At 36.2% G+C, this 27620-nt stretch overlaps 1 protein-coding gene across 4 annotated transcripts in view; it reads left to right on the top strand.

The window, feature by feature from the left end:
- Window positions 1-27620, top strand: part of LOC128556196 (E3 ubiquitin-protein ligase rnf213-alpha-like) — a 119149-nt gene that overhangs the window by 88157 nt on the left and 3372 nt on the right. For 3 of the 4 annotated variants that reach the window (XM_053540364.1, XM_053540363.1, XM_053540365.1), the window contains 18 exons: window positions 131-184; window positions 673-864; window positions 2533-2641; window positions 5750-5784; window positions 7009-7103; window positions 7307-7460; window positions 8612-8786; window positions 9498-9598; window positions 11953-12010; window positions 13860-14050; window positions 15239-15368; window positions 18475-18561; window positions 19679-19868; window positions 21261-21489; window positions 22776-22850; window positions 25330-25521; window positions 25935-26033; window positions 26427-26626. In XM_053540364.1, coding sequence (XP_053396339.1) covers window positions 131-184; window positions 673-864; window positions 2533-2641; window positions 5750-5784; window positions 7009-7103; window positions 7307-7460; window positions 8612-8786; window positions 9498-9598; window positions 11953-12010; window positions 13860-14050; window positions 15239-15368; window positions 18475-18561; window positions 19679-19868; window positions 21261-21489; window positions 22776-22850; window positions 25330-25521; window positions 25935-26033; window positions 26427-26626 — 2366 coding nt within the window. Of the gene's footprint in view, window positions 1-130; window positions 185-672; window positions 865-2532; window positions 2642-5749; window positions 5785-7008; window positions 7104-7306; window positions 7461-8611; window positions 8787-9497; window positions 9599-11952; window positions 12011-13859; window positions 14051-15238; window positions 15369-18474; window positions 18562-19678; window positions 19869-21260; window positions 21490-22775; window positions 22851-25329; window positions 25522-25934; window positions 26034-26426; window positions 26627-27620 lie in introns of those variants that run through there. The other variant, XR_008370483.1, reaches the window with a different exon arrangement.

Here is a 27620-nt window from a genome sequence, read left to right as displayed (position 1 = left end):
GTGCATTCAATGTTTTTTGCATCAATATTATTTATCATTTATTATTTCACCACTCATTTGTCTTAGTTTATAATTTTAATTGACTTTGGCTCAAATATATTTCGCTTTAAAGCTATATCACTCGTTTTAGGTGATACAGACTCTTGCTCAGTTCATTGAAAATAGTGATTCTGTGAAGGATAAGGTAAGATTGGCAAACAAATAGCTGAATTAGTTTGCACCAGTATAAGAAGGATGTATAATATTAGGTTAATTTATCCTATATAAAGGACGTTTTATAGTCAGTCATGGTGTCTGTAGCAATGATATCAGGCTTTAAAGCTTGTCTCGTATGTCTACAGCTGACAGATACATATTTTGAATCATGACTTGAGGCTTGTAGCAGAAGAAGTAGTTTCCATCTCTATATTGATAATTGTTTATTACACATACTAAAATCAGTAGTTTTGCTGTCATGATTATGCAACTGAAAATATTATGGTAACATGATATACATGCAATTCTACATTTAAACATGTAACCAACTGGTTTTCTGTTTTCTGTTAACAGTTGGTATTAGAGTTCTTAAATGCAGAACTGAATTAGCTATTCAATTAACTTTAAAGAAATGTATTTGTAAACTTTTGTTTAAGTGGATATTGAAGGATTCATATTTATTATGTCTCTTTTTAGGCATTGATGAACGCTTTAGTGATGAACCAGCTGGTACCCAGACATCTGGCCATTATAGAGGGTGAAAATCTGCGCTTACAAGGGATACAATGCCTGATCGTTCACTTTCAGTGTGTAATGTCTCATCTAAATTCGACAGGAACGCTTCTGCAGCCTCTGGCTATGATGATGTCGAATCCACAAGCTTTTAATGTTAGTGTCTGACTTCAATATTAGTTAATCGAGTCTGTTTTATGAGAGTTAATGAATGCCTTAGCATCAGCTTTAAAAGAATTTTACAGACACATAAAATGGACTATGCAATACCAAAGGATCATAAGTAATGTCCATCAAAACTTTAAAAGAAATTGAATCTTGATAATTTGAAATACTTGTCCACAAGTACAAGAACATCATAACACTTAGAACCACCTCGCTAGCCTAGTGGTAGAGCTACCGCTTCGAGTGCGGGAGTCACGCAAATAGTCTTAGGGTGACCAAGTAGAGAATGATCAAAAGACAATCACCAAACAGCATTCCATTAACATTTGTCGTAGTTTAAAATAATTTCACAGAGACCCTAACCAAAGATTTGACAAAAACCTGCCTACCAGGGGAGTAGTAAATTGTCCTTTTTTGTATATTTTGGAAGCTGTGAAAACATCATCAGCAGAAACTGCAGCGCTGATTCCCAAATAATTTCTCAAATTGGGAAGTTTTATTGGATAATCATTTACCAAGGTTGTTAATTTGCTGTATGTGTTTAGTCTCAACTTGAAAAGAAAAGAACATCAGAAACTATCTGTCCGATTTTAAAATACTTAGATAACCAAAATATGACAAAAAATAATATCGTGTGCACGTGTTTTCTGCACGGGACTTGGAATTGTTTTCTAGATAGCCAGAATTTTGAGAAAAGCAAGCGAGTTTGAGATATAGAGTTTCAACTATGTTGGCACAGACATGATCTTAGGATGACACTATACAAATGGCCACCAACGCTAAAATAGGAAAATATGTTAGCAACATGTCCTAAACCGCTTGTCTGATTTATAAAAATCGCCTTCTCTACATCTCTCCACCTTCTCTAAAAAACTATTTCGTATCTGTCCTCTGTACAATGCAGTTCAATGAATAATTTACCTCCTCTGACACCATCATCGTTACAGACCGGAAAATGTGGACTACACTATCTCCACCTCACAGCCGTGCATTCGATCACAAACTTACAAGTACATGTACTCATGACTAGTAAAAAATAGTTCAACATATTTTGAATATATACCCATTGCGCAGTAATTAATACTACAAATAACTATCGGCTGCATGCCTTTACTTCACATCTTTTTACTTTACAAGTGTTTGAACGCATAACTGTATATATCACTAAAGCGCAGGTATCATATTATGGTTAACCGAATTCAATCCTGTTTGTATTGAGTTTCTAACTATCAAAGTAGCGCTTGTGCCGTTTTTGGAATGGATTCATTCATACTCATACTGATACAAATTTCCTTTCATATTAGTACTGTACTAACAGTACTTTGATTTAATAAGGTTAAATTTTATCCTAATTATACACAAACGCTCCAAGATGACCCTCTAAGGCAGTTGTAAAAGTCATATATATTATTAAAAAATATAGCCATCAGAGTCGGTCTAGTTTTCCTATATGACCCATCGAAACTTTTGAAAATCTCTTTATCCGCAGACTTGTTAAAAACTATTTGGAGAAATGTTTTTCCAATGCCTTTGTACCAGATGATTGACTCTGATGTGAGCGAGTAAAGGTAATCGTGGTTCTCTTGTTCATCCTATGTGAAAAACATTTAAAAAAGAATACATGTGCTTTAAGAGATACATTTATTTTTTAAATTTCAGAACTGTTTTTTACCTGCAATGCCTCAAGATGACCTAGAAGATGTAAAGGAGGCCTTGTTGGCAGCAAGACGTGGAGTCAGGGGGGCAGATCAAAATCCTGTATTTTATAGTAAGGTTACATATTTACTTTTAAGTAGACACTGCCTTAAAGTTGAAAGTTTGCATTCTGTATCCAGGTATATATAGTTATGATAGTGTAACAGGCTGAACTTGTTGGAAATCCAAGCACATTAAAAAAACGGTTACATTGATAGAGGGTGAATGTGTCAGAATAATTTGTATATTTTATATATTGATAACGTAACATATAAGCACAGATAGTGCTTGACTCCCTCTTCATGCTATCATTGCCATAATTATTGTTGAATTGCTGTTAATAAAATGATTTGGGTCATTTTTATCTGATTTAGGTTCATTATGTCGATACCTGGATCCCAACATCACATATTGTATCTTATAAAATAGTTAAAGTGAACCAGATATTTGTCAGAGCAAGTACTCGTTGTAAAATACTATGTATAAACTTGGACCAATCAGAAACAAGTTTCATAAATAGCGCGTCTGCTAAGGTATAAATAGGTAGATGAATGACAGAGAGATCATTCGGTATTCAACGATAGAAGAAGACTCATGGAGGGTTCAACTAATTATTTATCCCAGTACCTCCTTGCAACTACACTGTCAGGACGGATAAATAATTAAAAAGAAGACGTTTGAATTTCATAGACTAAAGAAGAGTTGCAGAATTTCAACAAGGTTTCGAGCTATAGGGCCAGCATTCAGAAGTTTTACCTTAATAGTAGTTGAATACTACAAACGATAGCAAATACAGGCTGAGCATTGGAAAGATGAGACAGAGGTCCAGATTTTGGAAATCTACTGAGAGTAGGAGACAGCTTATAGACGGTTCCGCGTTATTGACAAAGTACAGCCAAGGCATCGGGGATATACCTAAATGGTAGTTGTATGCTACAAGTGATAGCATATAGGCGCCAAGCATACATGAGTCGGGGCAATCATATAAACTTGCAGCTTCAATTAAGAGGACAGAGGCCGAGCATCTATGCGATAGGACACGTATGTTGTTGATTCAAAGACATTGTCTGACGGGAACTTCAACAAAAAGACCAGTCAAGTATAGAGACTCCAGCCTATAGGAGTTTGAGCTTATTATTATTAATTGGAAATTGTTAGTTTGAACATTTAGTGATTTGCCTGATCCCTGAAATTATTTAGCTCCTAATAGAAATCATTTACGAATCATTGGTGCACGAATCATTTAGGCAAGGTAGCCAGAGCAAAAATTCTATATATGAGATATTTAGTCTAACCAGCTTTACGTTTTAACAACGGACAATATATATTTTATATCATTTGTCAGCTAGTCTAAGACATAGTCACCTTAGCGATTGGACCCAATTCATTGTTCACGATACTAAAGGCATAGGCACTTCCTTGTGTCATATAACTTGTATCCTGAAAGAATGCTTTTATCTTGTTCTTGCATGACCATTTTTATACGCTCGTTTGAAAAACGGGACATATGGGAACGCCCCTGACATATCTTCATGTATAGAGGGATTTTTATGTAACTTGGTACAAATGTTCACCATCCTTGCACAAGAACCAAGTACCTAGGACTAAGGTCAGGGTTAGCCCACCCGCTTAGCTCAGTAGGTAGAGCGTCGGTCTACGGATCGCGGGGTTGCGAGTTCGATCCTCGGGCGGGGCGTATGTTCTCCGTGACTATTTGATAAACGACATTGTGTCTCAAATCATTAGTCCTCCACCTCTGATTCATGTGGGGAAGTTGGCAGTTACTTGCGGAGAACAGGTTTGTACTGGTACAGAATCTAGGAACATTGGTTAGGTTAACTGCCCGCCGTTACATGACTGAAATACTGTTGAAAAACGGCGTTAACCCCCCCCCCCCCCCCCAAAAAAAAAAAAAAAATAAGGTCAGGGTCACAGAGGTCAAAGGTCAAATTCAAGAATGACGTCCGGAGCATTTCTTTTTTCATACCTGCAGGGATTTTGATATAACTCAGCGCAAATGTTTACCATCATGAGATGGAGTGTCATGCGCAAAAACCAGATCCCTAGTTCTAAGGTCAGTGTCACACTTAGTGACCATTTGTGCCAAGTTATATCAAAATCTCTCTATGCATGAAGAAAAAGTGCTCTGGACAAAAGATGGACACATGTGACCTCTATCATGAGAGTGTCATGCGCTAAAGGTCAATTAGAGGCAACATGTCAGATACAAGAATGACTTTGTCATGAGCATGTGTTCTTCATGCATGGAGAGATTTTGACGTAACTTGGCACAGATGTTCACCACAGTAAGGCAGAGTGTAATGCATTAGATCCAGGTCCCTAATTCAAAATTTATTGTGATCGCTCGATGTCCGGCGTCCGTCGTCTGTCTGTCGTCTGTCAACATTTAGCTTGTTTATGCAGTAGAGGCTGTATTTTTCAATTGATCTTCATGAAATTTGGTCAGAATAATTGCCTTGATATAATCTAGGTAACGTTTGATTATGGGTTATCTTGGGGCAAAGACTAGGTCACTAGGTCAAATTAAAGAAAAGCATTGTGTATGCGATAGAAGCTGTATTTTTCAATTAATCTTCATGAAAATTTGTCAGAATTGGCATTTTTGGTCCAGTCCTAATGAAAATTGGCCAGCATATTTGTTTCCATGAAGTCACTCGGTCAAACATGTTTACACTGTTATGGTGTGTTTCTCAGGTGAGCGACTAGGGCCACCTTGGCCCTCTTGTTAACTTAGATTTTAGGGTTAAAGATTTTGAAAAAATGAAATAACTGTGTTACTATCAAAGCTTTCGAGTTGAGACTTAAAGTAGTTATTTTCTATCAAAGTCTACACAAGGACAATCGATCCCCATTAATCTGATTTGAATTTTGACAGAGTTATGCCCCTTTTTAACTTAGAATATTTTTTTTATAAAATCAAATATCTTTGTATAAACTATCAAATTCTACAGCAGGAGAAACAATCCCCATACTTCTGATTAAATTTTGACAGAGTTGTGCCCCTTTTTAACTTAGAAGTTTTGGTTAATTTTATAAAGTTTTTACTGGCAAAGCTCTAATCAGTCAAACACTGAGAAAAGTCAAGCGCGCTGTCAGCAAGTTTTTGTTTATATAGCTATAATATTTTCATTTTAGATTAATATAAAGCCTTCTTTTACAGGGTGTCCCAATGGTCATCCATATGTTATCGGTGATGTAAGTATTAGTAATAAAGTTAGTATCATCATTCTTTACTAGTTTTAGAATAAAGAGTGTAGTCTTATTTATGATCAGTTTGGATAAAACTGTATGATTTTTGTTCACATTGATTTACCTGAATTAGTAACATCCAGAATTCCTGTAATTGTTATACGCCCGAAGGGACGTATTATGTTATGACGCTTGTGTCCATTTGTCCGTCCGTTAGCAATTTCGTGTCAGCTCTGTAACTCTTGAACTGCATGAAGGATTTTAAAGAAACTTGACACAAATGTTCATCACACCAAGACGACGTGCAGAGCGCGTGTTTCGGATGACTCGCTTCAAGGTCAAGGTCACACTTAAGAGTCAAAGGTCATTTATGACTTTGCTTTGTGTTTATTGCTCTGCATTGCAGTGCTCTTGTTCTGATTTGGCAGATCCCTCCTTTGTTCACTTACAGTAAAACAGTTGGATTACTTCCCTTTTATGTTACTATAAATAGCTTATTTTGAAACTTTTTTATTATTGGCCATAGGGAAAAACCCGAGACCACTTTTCTGTGATACAACATGGATGGTACCTCCAATTTTAATGTGTTTTTTTACATATTTTACTTGGAAAGGGTCTTTTGTGGACTTAGATCTTCACTTTGTTGTTCCAGTCCTTTGGGCGTCACACTCCAAGTTCTTTGAATTTTTCTCCCAACTCTTCAGGCGTATAATGCCCCGCTTGGCGGAGCTCTTGTTGCTAATGTATTCAGTTATATTATAAAACATTCTACCTAAATGGTTATTTCCCGACTATTATGTGGCACTATATGTTTGGTGTTTAGTCCTTATCCTACAGTTGGACACTGCGTTTTCTTAAAAATGATGTGATAAACTCGATTAGAGGTAGTTCTTCAAGTCTGGGCCACTGTGCTTGTAGCTCATTTCTTTCTGTGACACAAATACTGTAAGATTTTTATGATGAATGATGAATCCAAAATGTATTGTTGCTGAACAATACGGATAATATAGCGAAAGAACGACCTTTTTGGTGTTTCAAAGTACAATGTGTAAAATTAAATCTTTAAAATCTCGTGAAGATCCATATTTATGGTGAAACAAGTTAAGAATTTTAGTTGTTATTTTACAAAATTAAGTTACTTAATATCAAAAAGGGCATGTCATTCGTTGTTTTCCCTATAAATATATATATCTTGTCAATATGCTTAAAAACTATTTGCTGTGATTTTAGTGTGGTAGACCAGATATGGTAGCCATATGTAAATGTGGTGCAGAAATTGGAGGACAAGGTCACAACTTACTTCCTACAAATAGATTGGATACTGGGTTAGTGTAGGTGAAACTCTGCTTTTACCAATTATTTCTTACATATCTTATCACAGTATACATTTGCAATGCAATATAGTTCTGTACTCGTTCTTACTCTTGTATGCTTCTGCACACAGAAATATTAGCAATTTGATGGCAATCATTTTGAATCTTGATGTTTTAATAAAGTTTGAAATGATATTTTTTCATGTACAACTTAGCAATGACAACACAATGACAGGTCATATCCTTGGACGCGCAGAAGCTAGAGGGCTTGGTCCTACACCTGAAAGGACACTCACACCTGTTTACTCTGCCTTAGTGAAATTGTTACTACACATAGCCATGTATATTGGAGCAGGATCTAACCTGCAGGTATGTACTATCTTGTACTCTGGTTAATTTGTATAAGGAAAAGAGACAGATAAAAAGTTACCTTATACGAACGACGGATAGCATTTGAATTCCAAATCCTGTATTGTTGTGTCACCAAAGAGAAACAATGGTAAGACTATACACACCAGTCATTTAGTCCATCTGTCTCAAAATATTGATCTTGTTGCGATAACTTTAGAAGTTGTATGAAACTTGATACATATTTAGAATATTCAACTTTCGTCTTGTGGCTACATGACTATTAGTGATTTTTTATGCCCACTGGAGACAAATTGTTTGAATTAAAGTCCACTTGTCTGTAACACATATCTGTGTATTCAACTTGTCCTACTGTTTCCATCCATTTGTAATGACACTTGGTATAGATCATGGAGTGAAGTGCACATGTGGATGTTGTCGGGATTTTCAAGTTTATGTAATTTGGAGTTATGGCCCTTTGTTGGACTCTTGAGACTAATGAAATAAAATGATAAATTTATTTTTGGGGAATCCTATTTTTTCTTTAGTATTTCAGACATGTATTATGCTCATGATTTGTTGAATTCGTTTTACTGCTTGAGTTTATTATTTTTATTCAAGTCACCGAGAATCGTATGCGATCCTACTAAATACTTCTGTTTCCTGTGACTTAACATATATCTAAAACTCAAAACAATTAAATAAATGAAATACTGTTGAAAAACGGCATTAAACCCAAAACAAACAAATTAAATAAACGAGAACAAACTTTTGAAATCATCTCCCACTTTTATAGATAAAATATAGTCTACACTTTGTAATTCTCAGTATTCATTTTGATTACCGGACCTCTAGCCTTCCCTGTACTTGTTGTCCAGAGGTCAGGTTACCGGACATGTAGACAGTTCGATTATTCACCTCAAGCGAGGTGAGGGCAAGTGATTCGAAGTCGGCGACCTTAACCACTCTGTAGATGTTTACAAGTAACAGGGATTTATTACTAGACAGATTTATAAAGCCCAAAATACGTATAACAGTTTATTTTGTTCCTGCATTTTAAAAAAGTTGTTTTATTGCTTATCTAAAATGGACTTTTATTACCATAATTCATATATTTAAATGCTTTCAAATTATTATAGTCATAATTTGACCATCCATTTTGCATACTTCAGGGAATACATATCCTAATAAAGCCGGACATTGAGATTAACAGTGTTGCACAGTATTTATGGGCCCATTTAAACCTTGATCTTGAAGACCTGCAGAGAGCGCTTGGTAGAAGCATCGATGATGTCTTACTGCTTATGCATACTATTGTTGATAATGTTATGAAAATTCACAATGCTGGTAGGTTTTGTGATTATGATTCTATCCTATTTTGTTTTTGTTTTTGTCTGTATAGTTTGTATATTGAGGATTTACCTTCTCTAAACAGTCTTGTTCTGTCAATTTTTCTCTCTCAAAAAAATGTTTATGAAGAAATCATTTTTAATTTACTAGACTTCATAGGTACACATTATCTCATGGAATGTGTCTCAAAAGCGATATTGTACGTAAGATCATGCATTTAAAATAAAATCGAAATTTGCAATGTCTGGAAGTATTTATGTTCTAATACGTTGTGGAAAACTAGAATTTAAATGGTTAACCCCTTGACCTGAAGGAGTCCGCCTGCTTAGCTCGTCAGCGAGTGAGTTGTGAGTTCGATTCCCGGGCTCCGCATACATTTTCCAGGACGATTTGATGAAATACTTTGTGTCGGAAGTAATTCGTACACCATGATGAGAGGTTGGCAGTTACTTTCGCATAACATGTTTGTACTGGTACAGAATCCAGGAACACTGGTTAGGTAACTGTCCGCTGTTACATAACAGAAATACTGTTGAAAAACGGCGTTAAACCAAAAACAAGCAGTTTAACTAACCGTCTACATGCTGTATTCTAAATCGATTAGAAATACTCAAAAAGCTACGGAAATTTTGATAATTTGTGTATTTGTTTTGAATTATGTAGTCTGAGAATGCCTCCCATTTACATTTATTAACATCAAATTTAAAGGAGAGCAAGTGACAGCTGAAGTAAGCCAACTTACTACAAAAGATGGAAGACGTCAATGGGAAACAGCCTTCTGTGCTAAATTTATACAAGCTGTATTGCGGGTATTGTGCTTTTTAATATAGCTATGTTTGGGGAATTGCAACAAGCGTTTTTAACTAGTTTTGTTGATTAGTTTCCAATTTCCATTGAATTTACAGTCACTGTATCAAAGTAAAAACAGTCATGTAGGTATTTTATTAGCTCATCCAAGCCAAAGGCTCGTGGTGAAATTTTGTGACCTCCCAATGTCCATCGTGTGTCATCCGTCCGTCAACATTTTCTAAAAAAAAATCTTGAAAACCACTGGACAGAATCACCTAAATTGGGCCAATTTTATGCCCTATCTCCCAGATAAGCTGCGTATTTGCGTATTTACGCAGTTAAAGTTGCAGAAAATCTAATTGAATTCATACTGAAACACAATTAAAATTCCTTATACCCAATTCATTTATAATCTCTTGCGTATTATAGAACAGGTACGAGACTTTAACACTAGACAACAGACTGGTTATACGTAATGGCAAAAGAGGTTGCTATTTTTTTGGAAAAATCACAGGACCATTCAGTCTGATTGATGTTATTTGGACACTTTGTAAGCAATAATTACACCTTCTAATACTAAAAGAGGTTGCAGAAAAAGAAACAAAAAAAACAAAACATTTTTGCAGCAAAAACAAACAAAATAGAAGGATGTTTTTGTTGTTAAACAAAGAGAGTTATCTGTTTGTGATAATATAGTGTCACCGATACGGACCAACATCTTACGGGAGAGCACATATTGCCGTGAACACATCGTTTGGGATATTGCGGATGAATTGATCTCCGAGTCCAGCTGCATTAAAAGTGCAAAACACACGATGGAAAGAAAGTATCCCAGAAAACATTAAACGTTAAACAAATTGGTTTTAGCAAAATACCCAATTACTTCTGAAAAGGCTGGGTAATAATATTATTTTTACCCAGTTCAGATTACCAATACCCAATTAAAACAAAAAGTGATGGGTAAATGCCCAGTTGCACCAAAAGCTTATCTGGGACCTACTGACCAACTTTGTAATATTTTAGCATCAGTTTGCCATTTAGCATCAGTTTGTCATGTGGCACATATTACTAAGGTGAGCGATTCAGGATAATCATGACTCTCTTGTTATAATAAATTACAATATATAGGGAAAGGGGGGTATAAAACTGTGAAACTAAAAGATTTGCTTTTGTTATGTTTAACTGGTTGAGGTCATTTTTTTAAAGCTACTTGTCCCTCATTGATGACGGTTTGATCCTTGCTTTAGGCATTGAATTATTCATGAGAGAAAGTCATTCAGCTTGGTAACGGAAGGTCTCCCGTGATAAAAGAATGCTTTGATGTGCACCTTGTGCCTTCTTCCACCATTAAAAGCTAGAAAGCCCCCCTCACGACATACAATTTTGTAGGTGTGACGCTAAACCCAACGTAAACAAAAAAGACTGATACCATTTTAGGTCATATGGCAACTTTCCAGCTTTTACTGGTAGAGGAAGACCCCATGTGCCTTTTTGTGCATTTCGGGCGAGCATCTGGGTAGAACTTTAGCCAGGTGGATTGCTTCCTCACATGAAGAATAAAAAGCCCCAACCGAAGGGCGAACTCACATCGGTGAGGGGCAAGTGATTTGGAGCCAGCGACATTTACCACTCAGAAACAGATGCTTCCGAAACAAAAAGAATATTTGTATTTAATACATATTGGACAATACGCATTTTCAAATCAAATACAAACTGTTGTATTACACATGAGGAAATTATTAATCTGCATCTTGCCTGTGTCCGGACTTCTGTAGTTAATATTCATGACCAATTTCTATAGAAAGTTCAGACAAAAACTCCGAAATTCAGTTGAAAATACCTGTCATGACCGTTCTGACATTTCCTTACAAAATACTACTGATTTATAATGGCATTATTTCGTTATTCATTTAAAATGAAGGACAGTCAAATACATTGAGGATATTATTTTGTTCGAACGCATGTCATCTCAAAGCACAAGTAAAATTGTCTCACTTCTAGGTGAGATATATTCCATATTCCTGAAAAACAAATAAATTTTCTCATTATGCTTATTTACATTGAATTGCTTATTTTTCAACACATTTATAATAATCTCAGCACGGAAAATAGCAATGTGTAAATAAAAATGGCGTCATACGTCTTGTGACATAACAAAAACGCATACGCCGTAAAATTCTATTTAGTTTTATTATTTGCAGCATAATGGTATCCTGTTTTATTTTTATTAAAAAAGGTATATGAAGCGTATTTGTAGATCAGCTGACAATGTGATTGATAGTGGACTATATCTTACTGATAATTTCCCATGTTTCACCAAAAAGCATAAAATAAGCTTAATTTTTATTGTTTCTAATAAGGTTGTTTTTTTCAGAATCTTGAAAATAATTTGAAGAATAACAACCGGAAACTAGCGAAGGATCAAAGGCTAGGTAAGTGAATTCTCCATGACAAAACTGGTCAATCGACACATTTATATACTTCCTCCCCAAGTAGAAGAGCAAGTTGAAGAAGAGAAAGTATATTCTCTTCTGCATGCAGATTTGTCTACCTTTGGAATTCTTAATATTACTATTTTGTTCCAGGTTAAAAATAAAGAGCAGTTGGACCTTGGGCCGTCATACTTAATATGATAATTGCTTGTGGTCAACAGGTGACCCATTTTATTCTTTTGGGCCAGTTGATCAGTCGTCAGTGTATCAATGAGCATGAGACGGAAAATGGTTTTCAAAGAATAACTAAAATAACGCTTGGCATAAAACTTTCAAGCTTCAAAGAATGATTGCCTGTGGTCAGTAAATAACATTTTGTTTTGGGATCAGAAGGTTAAAGGTCAAAGTCACTGAACTTTATACCAAGATAATAGTCTAATCAATAATTTTTGAGAATGATTCGGCCTGCAGACTTCAGACTGTAAATATTTGGGTCAGTAGGTCAAAAGGCAAGATCACGTTGATCTCAAGACTCGAACAGGATTTTAAATCGATCATGAGCTCGTCAGCTCAGTGCAAAAAAGTGGATAGCTCCATTGACTTAAAGAAGGACTTATTCACTTTTTGCACTAAGGTTACGAGCTGGAAAACGCTTGAGCTTTTGACCACAGGACAATGTCTGTTGTCAGTAGATGGTACAGAATCCAAGACCACTGGTTATTAAAACTGTTCATCGTTACGTTACATTCCTGAAATGTTAATGATTTTAAAACTGCGATTTAAAAGTGACTTATTTACCGTCACTTTGTAAAACAGTGAACATAAGCTCTGTACACGGAGCAACCCACTTATACGAACAAATAAAACCAGTTAATTTTTACCCAAAGCAATTTTACTGGTACCCATTTTCAGCAGGGTCTACTAAGCCAAGCGGGATGAAGTGCCATGCTGAAGGACACACCACACTAGGTGTGGCCAGTATTCGAACCCGATGCTCTAAGCCCATAGAAAAGCGTCTTAGCTTGCTCAACCTATGCATCCACAATAATAATAGTAATAACTAACCAAAAACAAAACCAAAAACCTTAAGACATTTTCTCCAATAAATAGACACAGTTGGCTTAGGCCTACAGTTGGCTTAGCTGGCTTTAATGCCCTTGAGACTTCAAAAAGGCTATGTCTATTTTCAGTAGATGACCAACTTATTACTGGGGTCATTTGGAAAAAAAGACAAGAGCACATTGACATCTTTTTACCCCAGACAGGCCATAATGAGGAGCATATCTGTTTTACAAATAGTCCTTGTTTCGAGCTGCTCTTTATAGTATTGTAACTATGATTTTGAGATATGATATATAGATCCACTTTGATAGAAATGAAGTAGAAAACTGAAATACAATTTTTCTGTTCAAGTGTTCCAATGGTCTGTAATTGAAGTGATCAAGCTGCAAGTTTATGCAATAGTTGTATTCATATGCCTATAAGAGCCTCCAGAATTGCCCGGAAGAGTACCTGGGATGTCTCATGAAATATAGAGCAAACCTTTCAGCAATTGATGCTGATTCGAGGTTAAGGTCCTACATTAAGGTCATTGCTATAGGTCTTGTCAATAGAATGTTATATTTGCCCAATATCCATGAAACCCCTATGAGATGGTACAAATTTTTCTACTTGAGAGTCACTGTAACGACTACAGCATTCAGCCATTCAGGTTCAAAGTAATGAGATGAAAAATCAAATAGATTATATAGCGGCATATAGATTATTACCTGTCTAGTACAGGAACTATGGCACGGTTTTAGAAATATCAACACAGTAGTAATATAATTATATAATATACTAATATTAGGAACAGACCCACTACTTTGCTTGTTGTACGAGACAGACACCAGTGCAGAGGGGGAGATTGCGGCAGCATTAGAGGAAATTCCTAGAGTGTGGCGATTCAGAACACCTATATCTCTTCAGCATCTGAAACAAGAAACAGAAGCCAAAATATCTCGTGAACAACACAAAGTGCTTCATCTATTCCTGAAAGAGGTAATGTTACAAATAGTCAATGTTGTGCTTGTTATGGTTTATCTGTGGTTATAACTATCGTACTAGATTAAATGAAAGAAACCCAGAGGTCACTTTTCCTGACTGATCTACTCTTAACTTTGTCAGAATGTTTGTCTCCAAATTTGAATTTTGGTAATCTGGAGCCAAAACTAAGTCTCTAGGATCATCTAGGTATAAAAATCATTCCAAGGAAAGAGTGAGACCATATTTTCTACTTCATGAGCATAAAACCTTGTCAAAATATTGGATTTTATGAAATTTATGCTAAGTTTCACCAGCTAGATCATGTGTCAAAAACTAACTCCACTAAGTTCAGTCATAGAAACAACTTGTTAATAAAATCTGTATAATGATCCTACACTTCAAAGTCCACATTTTCTACTCGTTGAGCATAAGACCTGTTGAGATTGTCTTAGCAAACTCGAGATCAAGTTTGTAACTTGGTTTTCTGGATTTGAAACTAGGTCTATTGGACATGCAGGTAGATAGCGGGGAGACAATGTGCAGAAAACATGAACCTGGTCTGTAGGTTTAAGGTCAAGGTCACAAATTGAGCTCAGAGATCAAATATGTCCGTCACATTTAGTGTCCGGAGAATAACTTTTAAACCATTTAAGGTATTGACTTCAATCTTGGGGTGTAGGTAGATTGTGATGCGATGATGTGCAGAGTGCACAAACCAGGGTGGTAGGTCAAAGTTCAAGGTCACAACAAGGTCAAATCTTCCCAATGGATTCAAAGTTACTTAGATGCACAACCTCATCTGAATACAATTTGCTTCAAGAGTTTAATTGAATATCCGTCATGTGAAGATGGTCTGTCCTTAAAAATATTGTATATATTATTATATGCTATTTAGAGGATGGCACAGTATGTTGAGACATCCGTGTCCAATAGACACGATTCTAGTAAACTACCAAAAATGTGTAAATCTGGTGTTACGTGGAAGGATTTCAAATAGCAGAGCGTGCTGTTATTACATGAAGTGTCTATAATAGTAGTGAGTGCTTCTTAAGATACATATTATATGAGGTCCTCGATGTAATGTGGTTTTTAGTAAACATTAATTCTATGTATTATGTTTTTAGAATAACGTGTTTAATCATAAAGAGTTTGCCTGATGCTAGTTTAGAATTTAAAGCTGTACATTTTTTTTTTATTTTGTAGGACCATCATTTAAGAGCCCTCCGTTACATTCCAAGTATATTACGGCTTCATCGGGCATTGTTCCAAAAATATCACAGAAAGCTGGATAAAGCAGAGGCATCACAGATAAATATTGCTTATCTTAAAAGAGGTATTGTCTCAGCGTTTATGCTTATACACTTAACACGCATAGTTAGCTTCATTTTAGTAAATTCAGGAACAACTGATACGTACATGTATTAGACCTTCCTGGTAAAATGTAATCTGACTATGATGCACCAAACGCTAACTCGCAGTATTTCAGGCCGTTTGTTTGGCCAAAAAATCGACCTACTCCCCTGTTGAAAAGTTTGTTTCCCCTATTTTTATATATATTCTAAAAAAAAAATCTAGGTAGATCTGTATAGATATGTAATATAAAAAAGTGGAAAACCACAGGTCGCCCAACACGACAAAAATGAACATGCTGCAGACTCGGTTTGATTGAGCCGTTAACCATACTACTTGAAACACAAAACATAGTACTTTTAACACGGGTGCTAAACAGTGCCTGCGGTACTGACTGTGCCGACGAGGATTGAAGGCACTTCGCTTCCTGTACCGCAGGTACTTCGTCAATGTTTGCAAAACGAGCGAGATCGGTGAGTGATTTTTGTCATTTTTGTCATTTTGTTACTGCATGGAGTATTTTTTCAAAAATCGGGGAATGTAGCGGGGTGTAGATGTATCTTATCTACATATCCATGCTAAAATTTGTGGCAAATGATCAATTTCCTAGAAACGTAAGGACAAATAAGTTGAGAATGAAACGTGATTTTTTCACATCAGTGACTGTTTAGACTCGATTTCTTTTCGCTGACTCAAACGATGTCGTCTCTGCCGTCGTGAAATATATTTATAAATGACATGTGATCTGCTAAAACATAAAATGTGTCCAGAAAATTCCGAATTTGAACGTTATGGCACTTTTGGAAAAGTGCCGCAGGCATTTTGACGATGCCGCAGCCCCTTCGAGGTGCCGCAGGCACTTTCAAAAAGTATCGGGGACATAAATTTGGCCGAAACTAGACAAACAGACAAATGGAAGAACAGAGAAACAACATTTCCTTCAAGAAAAGAAAAAGGGGTGTTGAATAGTATGCAGTGGAATGCAAGTCAACTGAAGTCAGGTACCCTCATATTGCCGCATTTCAGAAAGCGGTCCGCAGAATAAAAACCCTATGCTGCTCGGTTTTTTTTTCAAAGTTTTGTTTGCAGGGAATAAAATAGGTTTTTAGTTTTTACGTACATGTAAAAACTATTAAAATTCTCCCGTTTGATCGTTTATGAGCTGTACTTATTAAGTTCTTTTTTCTGAAAACATTTTTAAAATATTTTTTTTGTAGATATACTTAATATTTCCAGGAAACGTTAGGCTATTAAAATAACTACAGAAAATTTCAAACATCGATATAGTTTCTGATTTTATACCGTAATAACTGTCTAGCTAGTAAATGTCAGCTGTCCACAATGGGCTCTTACACAAATGGTATCGAGATTATAATGTGAATCATCGCAATAATATTTACAGGAGACTTTTGACTATTGAGACTCTTATTAGAAAACTTCGCTTTATCACGATAATTTCTTGAAGTATCGTGACAGCTACCTACCTATCTCATGGCAGAGGTTATAATGCAGTAATATGGTCAAAAATGTGTTTCCGTGGTGTAGGTGTAGTCGAAAGAAGTCCCAAATAAATAGATCTTAAGTTTTCTATTTTTCGCGCATTTTCGCATAAATCGGGAGCCAAATGGGCATCATTCCACTCGTGGAATTAATTTTACATAAAATAGGACACTTTTCATGCTAATATTCGCTTGTTTTCGAGTTGTTTTACGTGAAAACGAATGTAGGGTTTTTATTCTGCGGACCGCTTTCTGAAATGCAGCAATAAGAGGGTACCTGACTCCAGTTGACTTGCATTCCACTGCATACTATTCCACACCCCTTTTTCTTTTCGTTTTCTTGAAGGAAATGTTGTTTCTCTGTTCTTCCATTTGTCTGTTTGTCTAGTTTCGGCCAAATTTATGTCCCCGATACTTTTTGAAAGTGCCTGCGGCACCTCGAAGGGGCTGCGGCATCGTCAAAATGCCTGCGGCACTTTTCCAAAAGTGCCATAACGTTCAAATTCGGAATTTTCTGGACACATTTTATGTTTTAGCAGATCACATGTCATTTATAAATATATTTCACGACGGCAGAGACGACATCGTTTGAGTCAGCGAAAAGAAATCGAGTCTAAACAGTCACTGATGTGAAAAAATCACGTTTCATTCTCAACTTATTTGTCCTTACGTTTCTAGGAAATTGATCATTTGCCACAAATTTTAGCATGGATATGTACATAAGATACATCTACACCCCGCTACATTCCCCGATTTTTGAAAAAATACTCCATGCAGTAACAAAATGACAAAAATGACAAAAATCACTCACCGATCTCGCTCGTTTTGTGAACATTGACGAAGTACCTGCGGTACAGGAAGCGAAGTGCCTTCAATCCTCGTCGGCACAGTCAGTACCGCAGGCACTGTTTAGTACCCGTGTTTAAGTCATTTTCTTTACGAATGTAAAATATTTATGAAAAATATTGTTTTAATTTCATGTTTTTCCCTAGTTTTAGTCGTTATGTCGTGATCTTCCCTTCCTAACGGGCCCTGCCACTACTCCAGCAAAACTGGAAAAAAAAGAAACACTGGTTATATGCTTTAGAAAGATTAATGAGAATGTTATGGTTACGAAGAATACCTTGCCTGTTTAGCTCAATAGGGAATGCAGATCTATTTATTGTAGTGTAGTGAGTTTGATCTTCGGGCAATGCGTATTTTTTGTGACACTGTAATGATTTGATTAAAGACTTTGTGTCTGTAATCATTGTATCTCAGCCGCTGACTCATATGGAGAAGTTGGAAGTTACTTGCGAATTCGTTAATACTGGTATAAAACAAGAAAACAATGGGTTGGATATATGCCACCCTTTACATGCCTGTTGAAAGTGGTGTTTATCCCAAAATAAACAAACCAACCAAAATATTTTCATTATTTAAATACACAAGTAATGAGTGTTTGGATCACTCAAATGTGAAATTATTTCACAATAAAAGCTTAAAGAGTTCCTTAATATACAATATGTCTCGATACATTGTTATGGAAATACTGTTCAAGTTGTATCATAATGAGTTCCGTCGTTGACAATTAATTGTTGTCTTCTACAGAGGCAGTTGCAGGTGGAGAAACAGTTCAGCTATTGGAAGAGTTTGCTGAGGCCTGGGAGTTAGTTAGAGATTCGTTAACTCAATACTGTAAGATTAAGTTAGAGTTTTTAATATGCGTCACCTAATAATAGCCCCAGATATAAAATTTATTGGGACTGTATTGGAGTTACACATGTGTGCGGGTCTGTCCATCTGTCCGTTCATCATGTCTGCTCCATATTGTCTAAACAACTTGAAAGATTTTTATAAAAGTAGTATCAGTTGTTGACCTCGTCAATATGATATACAGTGCGGACAGCCGAGGTCACTAAGTTCAAGATAAAGATCACACTTGGAATTCATGGTCAGATAGCTTTTGTTCGTGTCGGCTCTAGATCCCCTTAACTGCTTGAAAAAATTTCATAAAACTAGCGATTATCTCATCAAGACGATATGCAAAGCATGACGCGGATCACTAAGTTCAAGGTCAAGGTCACACTTAGATGTCAAAGATCAAAAAGCTTAAATTTGTGTCCACCTCATCTTCTTAACCACAGGAAGGATTTTCATAAGATTAACATCAAGCAAGGTCATAAGGTTCAAAGTAAAGGTCATATTTAGTGGTCAAAGATCGAATAGCTTAAATTATAGATCATGAAGTTGTTAACCCTATCAAGATGACTTGCAGAATGTACTACTCGGGTCACTAGGTTCAAGATCAAAGTCAGACTTGAAGGTCAAAGATCATGATCAAAACATTTTACTTCCCGAGTATCAAAGCGTCGTCGGGGCGTATTAATCGGCTTAAGTGATAGCTCATTTAAAGTACGATACTTGCATACCCGAAGATGCTTATTTATTACGTGTAGCCAGACAAAAAAGGGAATACGATCAGTATTGATCAAATCTGGATTTCTTTACCATTTTAAACTTGTATATATATAAATATAATATGTGTTTGACGATTTTAAACTGAATAATGGCATTCATTTTAAAACTGTTGGGAGAATAACTTTTAATATCCTGAAACAAACTGCTATGTTTTCAGTATTTGAAAAAGTGACACTCAAAAAAAACTCGAATGCAAAAATTAGGATCAGAAAGATAAAAAATCGAACCATTGTATAGATATCAGTTCAGATTGTTTTAACTTTCATCAGAAAATAATTACATTAGACATGTTGGTGGACTCCGATTGTCTGATCTATTTTTATGCTTGTTTCAGTATGCCCAACAGAATTAGGCGGTACAAAAGTATCCAAGGAGTACTGTAATAGAAGCGTCAATGATAAAACACCGGTTTCGGTGTTGCTACCAACGACAAAAGAGGCAGGGCTCTGTTCCTATGCTTTACTTGACTTCCTGATGCGAAAACAAAACGATTTCCTAGATCAGTACTTGAAGGAAGCAAACAGGTGTAAATCATGCTGCATTTATTAAAATTTTCCAGTAGTCTTTACGTCATTTTGCCACTAAAATCCTTTGTTGATGCAAGTAATTTCCAGATTTTAGATTGACTGTTCAAAGAAGAATGTGAACTGTTCTACTACATCGTTGACACCTTTTTATACGCTCAAAGGGACGTAATATGTTATACCCCCGGTGTCCGTCTGTCTGTCGGTCCTTCCGTTAGCAATTTCGTGTCCGCTCTGTAACTCTTGAACACCTTGAAGGATTTCAAAGAAATTTGACACAAATCTTCACCACATCGGAACGTCATGCAGAGCGCATGTTCTGGATGGCTCGCTTCAAGGTCAAGGTCACACTTAGGGGTCAAAGGACATATGTGGGTATTTCTTGTCCACTCTGTAACTTTTGACCCCCTTGAAGTTTCAAAGAAAATTGACACAAATGTCCACCACATCGAGACGACGTGCAGAGCACGTGTTCTGTATGGCTTACTTCAAGGTCACACTTATGGGTCAATAGTCATATGAGTGAGTTTCGTGTCCGCTCTGTAACACTTGAACTTCTTAAAAGATTGTAAAGAAACTTGGCGCAAATGTTCACCACATCAAGACGATATGCAGATGGAATGTTCTGGATGTCTTGCTTCGAGGTAAAGGTCACACTTTGGGGTTAAAGGTCATCGCTCTGTAACTCATGAACCCCTAGAAGGATTCAAAGAAACTTGACACAAATGTTCACCAAATCGACACAATGTGCAGACCGCATGTCCTGGATGGGTAACTACAAGATCAAGGTCACACTTAGAGGTCAATAGTCATATATGAGTGAGTTTCCTGTCCGCTCTGTAACTCTTGAATTTCTTGAAAGATTGTAAAGAAACTTGGCACAAATGTTCACCACATTGAGACGACGTGCAGAGCGGATGTTTTTGGTGTCTGTCACTAAAGGTCAAGGTCACACTTAGAGGTCAAAGGTCATCGCTTTGTAACCCATGAACCCATTTAAGGATTCGAAGAAACTTGGCACAAATGTTCACCACATCGACACAATGTGCAGAGCTTATGTCCTGGATAGCTAGCTACAAGGTCAAGGTTACAATTAGGGGGTCAAAGGTCATACCGTCTGGCGTATATTGCTCCGCGTTGCGGTGCTCTTGATTAAGTTAATATCTAAGTAATAATTGCTTATCTTTGATGGAAACTTGACAGAAGGCTACATAGTCATCAAACCTACCGAAATAACCAAGTAAAATAACTCTTGGTTAGCTGTAATTCATATTACAACCTTTTTTCAGCTTTGGGATTTTTGGAAATTTAATTGCCCTTGTCTGACATAAGGATCTTGTAGCAAGTTGTTATCATTTCCATTGTGATAAAGAAATCTTAACATTTTTACAGAAAATCCGACAGTATTTCGAGCGTGAACCCGAGAGAGGTTACTTCTGCCCACCTGATCAGCTATGACCCCCAGCAAGATATTCTGCCATTAGTTTTAGCTAACTGCCAATATTCTTTTGAGATGGGCAAGGGGACAAAGATAGAGTATGACTTTGCCGGGCTAGAAAGACAGTTAATGGACAAGTTCCTGTTTTCTAAATCAAAGATTGAAGTTGGCAGTTTCTTAATGGTAAATGAGTTTTTAGAAATAAGTTGTATTGCTTTGTATACAAAATGTTTACAAGTATTAGATAAATATTAAATATTCGAAAGTAATAAAAATTTTACAAGTATTTGATAATTACTGAATATTCTAACGTAATATATTTTAACCAGGTTTCTAAAAAACTGGTTATAGATTGTCAGATTGTTGGGCGGGCCGGAGGGTGGGTTGGCGGTGTCAACGTTTAGTTTCCACTCAAGAACTTTAGTTAAGAGCGACTGATTCAGTTAAAACTTGTATAGGTAGTTTGCATAGAGACAGAGTTTGGGATAGCATATGAGGTCACGAGGGTCAAGGTTATATCTATACTAGTATAGGTATACATATTGTCAGTAAACTTGGTGTGTAGATAGCTTTTATCTGACACATTGGTTTAGAATGTATTTAGGGGTCACTTGGGTCAGGGTCAAGGTCACTGTAAATAAAAATGGAAAAAATTTTCCGCTCAATACCTCTAGTTCGAATGAGATAACTTAATTAGTCTGCTGAGTTAGAAGGTTCCTCTGTGGCACAGTGGTCTAGAGTATTGGGCTGAAGACATCTTCTTTTGTGCTGTGGAACAGATTGGTCACTGTTTAAATCCCTCTGAGCGCCTAATTTAAAAAAAAAAATTTAATGTCATTATAATGCCATTGGGTCAAGGTCAGTGTCATAGTTAAAATAAAAAAAAAGATTTTGTTTCCTTTTGACCATCAAAAAGCTTGTTTCCAATTTATAACTTCAGTTAAGATTGACTGACTGTTGCCAAACTTGATGTATAGCAAGCTTATTTTAAGAACTTTGGATTGTATTTTGGGGTAACTATTACTAAAAACAGAAAAATGGTTTATGCTCAGTATCCTTATTTTGGGTACACCTATTGTCAGCAAACTTTGATTTAAGTAGCTTTTATCAAAGAATCATAAATTACATATGGCAATGACACATTTACTTTTCTTATATCAATATTTCTGAATGGCATGATTGGATGCAGTCAGATATGTATAATAGAACACGACCCTTTTTTAAATAGAACCTGTTGGCGTGATGCAAAGTTTGAAAACCTGGTTTTTGTAGAATTTCCACGATTCTTGTTTTATTTGTATAGCGATGAAAATATGTAAAATACGTTCATACGAAATGTCTCGATCTGGTGATTTGACTTGCTATCACTCATGGAAATCCTATTAATAAGCGATGATCGCAGAAACACCCCTTCTCCTATTGAGGTCCTTGTTTGCCTATTATATAACTTATGAAATGGTTTAATTCAGATTGACCAGATGGTATACCGAACAGAGTTTACAAATGCGGAAGTGTTCAGGAAACTAGAAGACAAAATACCACAGGTATACCGTTTCTGTTAACACATATCAAATTATCAGTTATGTGTTATCCTGCCAGATTACAAAATTCTAAAAAATCACTCGGCGATATATGACCGTTTTGTGTCGGTTCGCCGTAAAACCCAACTCACTCACTCTAAAAATTCATGTATTTAAAAGCAATTTTGTAGAAGTTCCTTCTTGTAACCCCACTTCCAAGAACGTAACAGGGACACAGTTATAGGTCATATGGTGACTTTCCAGCTTTTGATGGTAGAGGTAGACCCAATGTGCATCTCCGTGCATTATTTCATCACGAGTTGGTACATTTAGCCAGCTTTGGATGTCTTCCTTACATGAATAATTAGCGCTAGTTACATGGGGGCGTATCTTTTTTGCAAACAGCTGTAAACATTATGTCCTCTTGAGATTTTTGTCATTTTTAATTTTATCACTGGTGAAAAATAATCATGAAAATAATTTAAAAAAACAAAACAACTCAAAATCGTTATCTGAAAGGAGTAAAACCTCTGAGACATTTTTAAGTGATGACAAACTTTAATATTCTGAATGAGCTTTTACACGGATTTATTTGTGTTTGTTGGGTTTTATACGTGGACACAGAGAAAGGCCCTAGGTACCCTTCCAGACACTATTTCAGATGTGGACCGACCTTGCTACAGCCGTCCGTCACCTGAAAGCATCCTACAACCCAAGCGAGGTTTAGAAAATTCAGCAGTGAGAGAAAGGTCATTCGACGTCAGCTACCTTAAACACACAGCCACAGAGGCCCCTTTTACAAGGATTTATTACTGATTTACAGTTTTGTCATTTTACTTTTCAGGAGTGCAGGGGAAAATATTCGTTTGTTTAGCTCACCTGAACTTTGTTTAGAGTGAGCTGTTAGTATAGATAGATCGTCCATTGTCAGTCGTCTTGGGTCAACAATTTTACTTAAAATATTTCTCCTCTTAAATATCTGGTCAGAATTACATCAGACTTGGTACTTGGTCAGTAGCATCCTGGCATGGACCTCTTTCAAGTTTGTTCAAATGGTTAAGCTTGGCCCCTTTTAGTGGCCGCATATGCTAACAATAGAAAAACCTTTAAACGACTCAATCAGAGCCTGCAACATTTTCGTTTTTGTCGTGTTGAGTGACCTGTGGAGTTTCCACGTTTTCTATTTTCTTCTCATGAACCACTTGATGGATCTTCATCAAACTTAGTCTGTACCATCATTATAATTATGGTCCTCTTCCAAATGTATTCCAATTTGGGCACTTGGCCCTTTTAAGGGGCCGCTTAAGCTAAAATTAGAAATACCTTTTAATGACTTTTTCTCCTGAACCGCTGGATGGATCTGCATCAAACTTGGTTTGTAGCATCATTACAATGTCTTCTCCAAATTATATTCAAATGGGGGCAGTTGGCCGCTTTTAGAGAACGCTAGAACTAAAAAAGAAATACCTTAGAACGACTTCTCATGAACCGCTGGATTAATCATTATCAAACTTGGTTTGTAGCAACATTATAAGGTCTCCTCTCAGATTCATTCAAGTGGAGGCGCTTGATCCCTTTTCAGAGCCGCTAGAGCTATAAGTAGAAGTGCCTTGAAATGACTTCTTTTCATGGTTTGCTTGATAGGTCTTCATCAAACTTTATTTGTAGCATCATTTTAAGGTCCTCTTCAAACTGTTTTACAGTTGGGGGGCACTTGGCCAATTGTATTTGCTGCTACAGCTAAAGATAGAAATTTAATGCCTTTAAATGACTTTTTCTCATGATCTGCATAATGAATCTTCATCAAACTTATTTTGTAGTACCATTGTAAGGTCCTCAACCAGTTTTATTCAATTAGGGCACTTGGCCCCTTTTAGGGGCTGCTAGAGCTAAACATGGAAATAACTTTAAACAACTTCTTTTCTTGAATTGCTTGATGGATCTTCATCAACTTGGTCTGTGGCGTCATCGTAAAGTCATCTACCAAATTTGTTGAAATAAGGGGACTTGGCCCATTTTAGGGATCACTGGAGCTAAATATAGAAAAACTTCTCGTGAATCGCTTGATTGATCTTCATCAAATTGGTCTGTAACATCATGGTAAAACCCTCCCATATTTGTTCAAATGGTTGTGCTTGGTCCATTTAGGGGACGCCGGAGCTAAAAATCGAAAAAAAGTTAAATAACTTCTATCTTGAAGTTTGTTCTAATGATAATGTATTTTGGGCTATCACAGCAAACAATAGAAAATAACCCTTAAACAACTTTAATTTTAATAAACTTCTAAAAGGATGTTCACCAAACTTGGACAGAAGCTTGGTCAGATGGTCAAGGTCCTCTTTAGGCGAATTAGGCCCAATTGGACCTCTTCTTTTGTTTTTTGAGTAACCACGAACGAGTACCCATTCGTTTAGATATAAAATAATTGTATTACCTTTCTTATTTTTACTTACTGAAGATTCATAGAGACGTCATGTAATCCAACTATTTTGTTCGGTTGTAGGAGAGTTTGAGTGCCGCAGTAAAGACACAAATATGCAGTGACATAAAATCCCTTCCAGATTTGTGTACATCCCTGGACAATCTTGATATCACTATAAGTTTCTTGAAGTCTACTGGAGGCCTTCCAGAAAAATCTTTGCACGAGTTCATGGTGAAAACACTACAAATGGAATATTCAATACATAGTCAAAAGGTTTGTTCAGTTTGATTATGTTATTTCTTTCTTTTTTTTAATTGAAAAATGTATCTGTCACTGCAACTGTCAGAAGATATAATACTTATTGTGATTCTACTTAATTTGTGATTGTCATGCATGTGTCCTAATCTGCTTGAACAGTATCAAAGTTCGAGGAGTGATCCTTTGATGGTCCTCCTCTAAATGCCTTTAAAAGTATTTCCGTCATGCAAAACCGTGCTTGGCATGGTAACCAAAAGTAAAAACTTAGTATATATTTTTGTCATTTACTGCATGCTTATTTTCAAAATAATTCTACAGAAATGTTGACTGCATTAGTTGACATATGGAATGTACTCATGATTGGGCTTTTTAGATAGTGCAAACACTTCATAACATTATTTTGCTATTTTGTTTTAATGAAATTACAGGCCCAGCAAGCATGTGAGTTCAAGCATGTGCAGTCGCTATGGTTACTGCTGTCAGTACAGAAATCCAAAGAGATGATTGACCATAATCAGCATACAGAGGTTAGTTTAATGATCAAAGTTATGGTAATGTTTTGGAATAAGCACTCTCCAGACTTTATGTTCTATTATGTTTATACTTTTATAGTTTATAAGCAACATGTTTATTTCCATATGTGACATTTGATGGTCCTCTTTGGCCGAGTGGTTGTTGACTTCAAATCATTTGCTCCTAACCGCTGCGTGTTCAAAAACTATAGGATGTAGAATTTTTCATATGAGGAAGCCATCCAAATGGCTAACAGAAGGTCGATCGTTCTACCCAAGTGCCCGCCAGTATCGGACACATTGCCCCGAGGGTCACCTAAGGTCTTCCTCCAACAGACGAGGCTTTTGTCGGTGTGACTCTCCACCCAGCAAAATTACATATGACATGAAATTTCGATATTTTTTCAGGCAACATTTGAAAGTGTTTTGCAAGAGTTTCACGAGGAGTTGCCTGATGAGTTATTGAGTTCATATAAGGTGTATATGAAGAAGTTGTCAATAGACAAACTATCCCAGCTTTTAGAAATTTTACATGACTTTATCCTACTCGAGGTTGCTGTGAGACAAAATCCAGATGATGAAGATTACACTGAAACATTTGATAGAAAGTATGGAAATTAATATGTTCTTGATGTTTGATTATTATTCTTAAAATCTACATAATAAAAACTTAAAAGTTTGACCTGAAAATACTATATCTTAGCTGTAGTTTTAGTTAGAATATATGGCTATGACGCTGTTTTTACGCCCTCGTTTTTGAGATTTTAAATTTGAAAAAATGTCATTGCCCTAACGTTTTCTCTTGCCATGGAGTTGAGAGAAACAGTAAAACAGGTTTTGCATGTATGCTGCTAATAATACACATACCTAGCTGTGTGATTAAGAAATTAAGGGGAACGTTGTAGTGGTTAAATTGCCGGCTGCTCAGTCCAGAGGCTGTGGGTTCGATCCCCGTTGAGGTGACACAGATACTTCTGACATTAGCACTCGTTTACCAGGAAGCAGACTTGAGAAAGTTAAAAGCTGTCATCACAATCGAGCCAATTTAAATTAGAATGACCTAAGAAATTTAGCTATATATTACTTATAAGCTGAAAATTTGAGTTTTTTTCCTTTTTATATGCTATTGGTAAATAATTTTATGTCATTGTCCGAATGCACGTTAGTTATTTTTGTTCCAGATTTTAGTTAGAATATCGACTTATTATAAATGAAATAAGTTCCCTATCGGTTTTGGGTAAGAAGGTTTCTGCGGATGTACATATTCCAGATGACTGGGAAAAACTGTAGACGAATGCATAATATCCGTTGAAAAGTATGGAAAAATTGCCTATTTTATAACATGTGTTTACAAATATTTTCCACGGACAACTCTGGAAATCACTCGGGACACCGATCAAAATGTTCATGGAATGGTCATGTACACTGCAGAAATGAACCACTTAGAAAAATGTTTGGTTGTGTAACTCTGAAAAATAACGCTGTCATTTTCTGGGGGATTTTAAACACGTACATCAGAAAACAATTAGCTCCAGACTGGGAATACCATGTGATAAAATGCAGCCAATTAGATCAACTGAATTTACAAGGGGCATTTTGTTT

The sequence above is a fragment of the Mercenaria mercenaria genome, chromosome 4, assembly GCF_021730395.1.
Source record: "Mercenaria mercenaria strain notata chromosome 4, MADL_Memer_1, whole genome shotgun sequence".
NCBI classification, from domain to species: Eukaryota; Metazoa; Mollusca; class Bivalvia; order Venerida; family Veneridae; genus Mercenaria; species Mercenaria mercenaria.
This window is presented reverse-complemented; position numbering and strand designations above follow the sequence as displayed.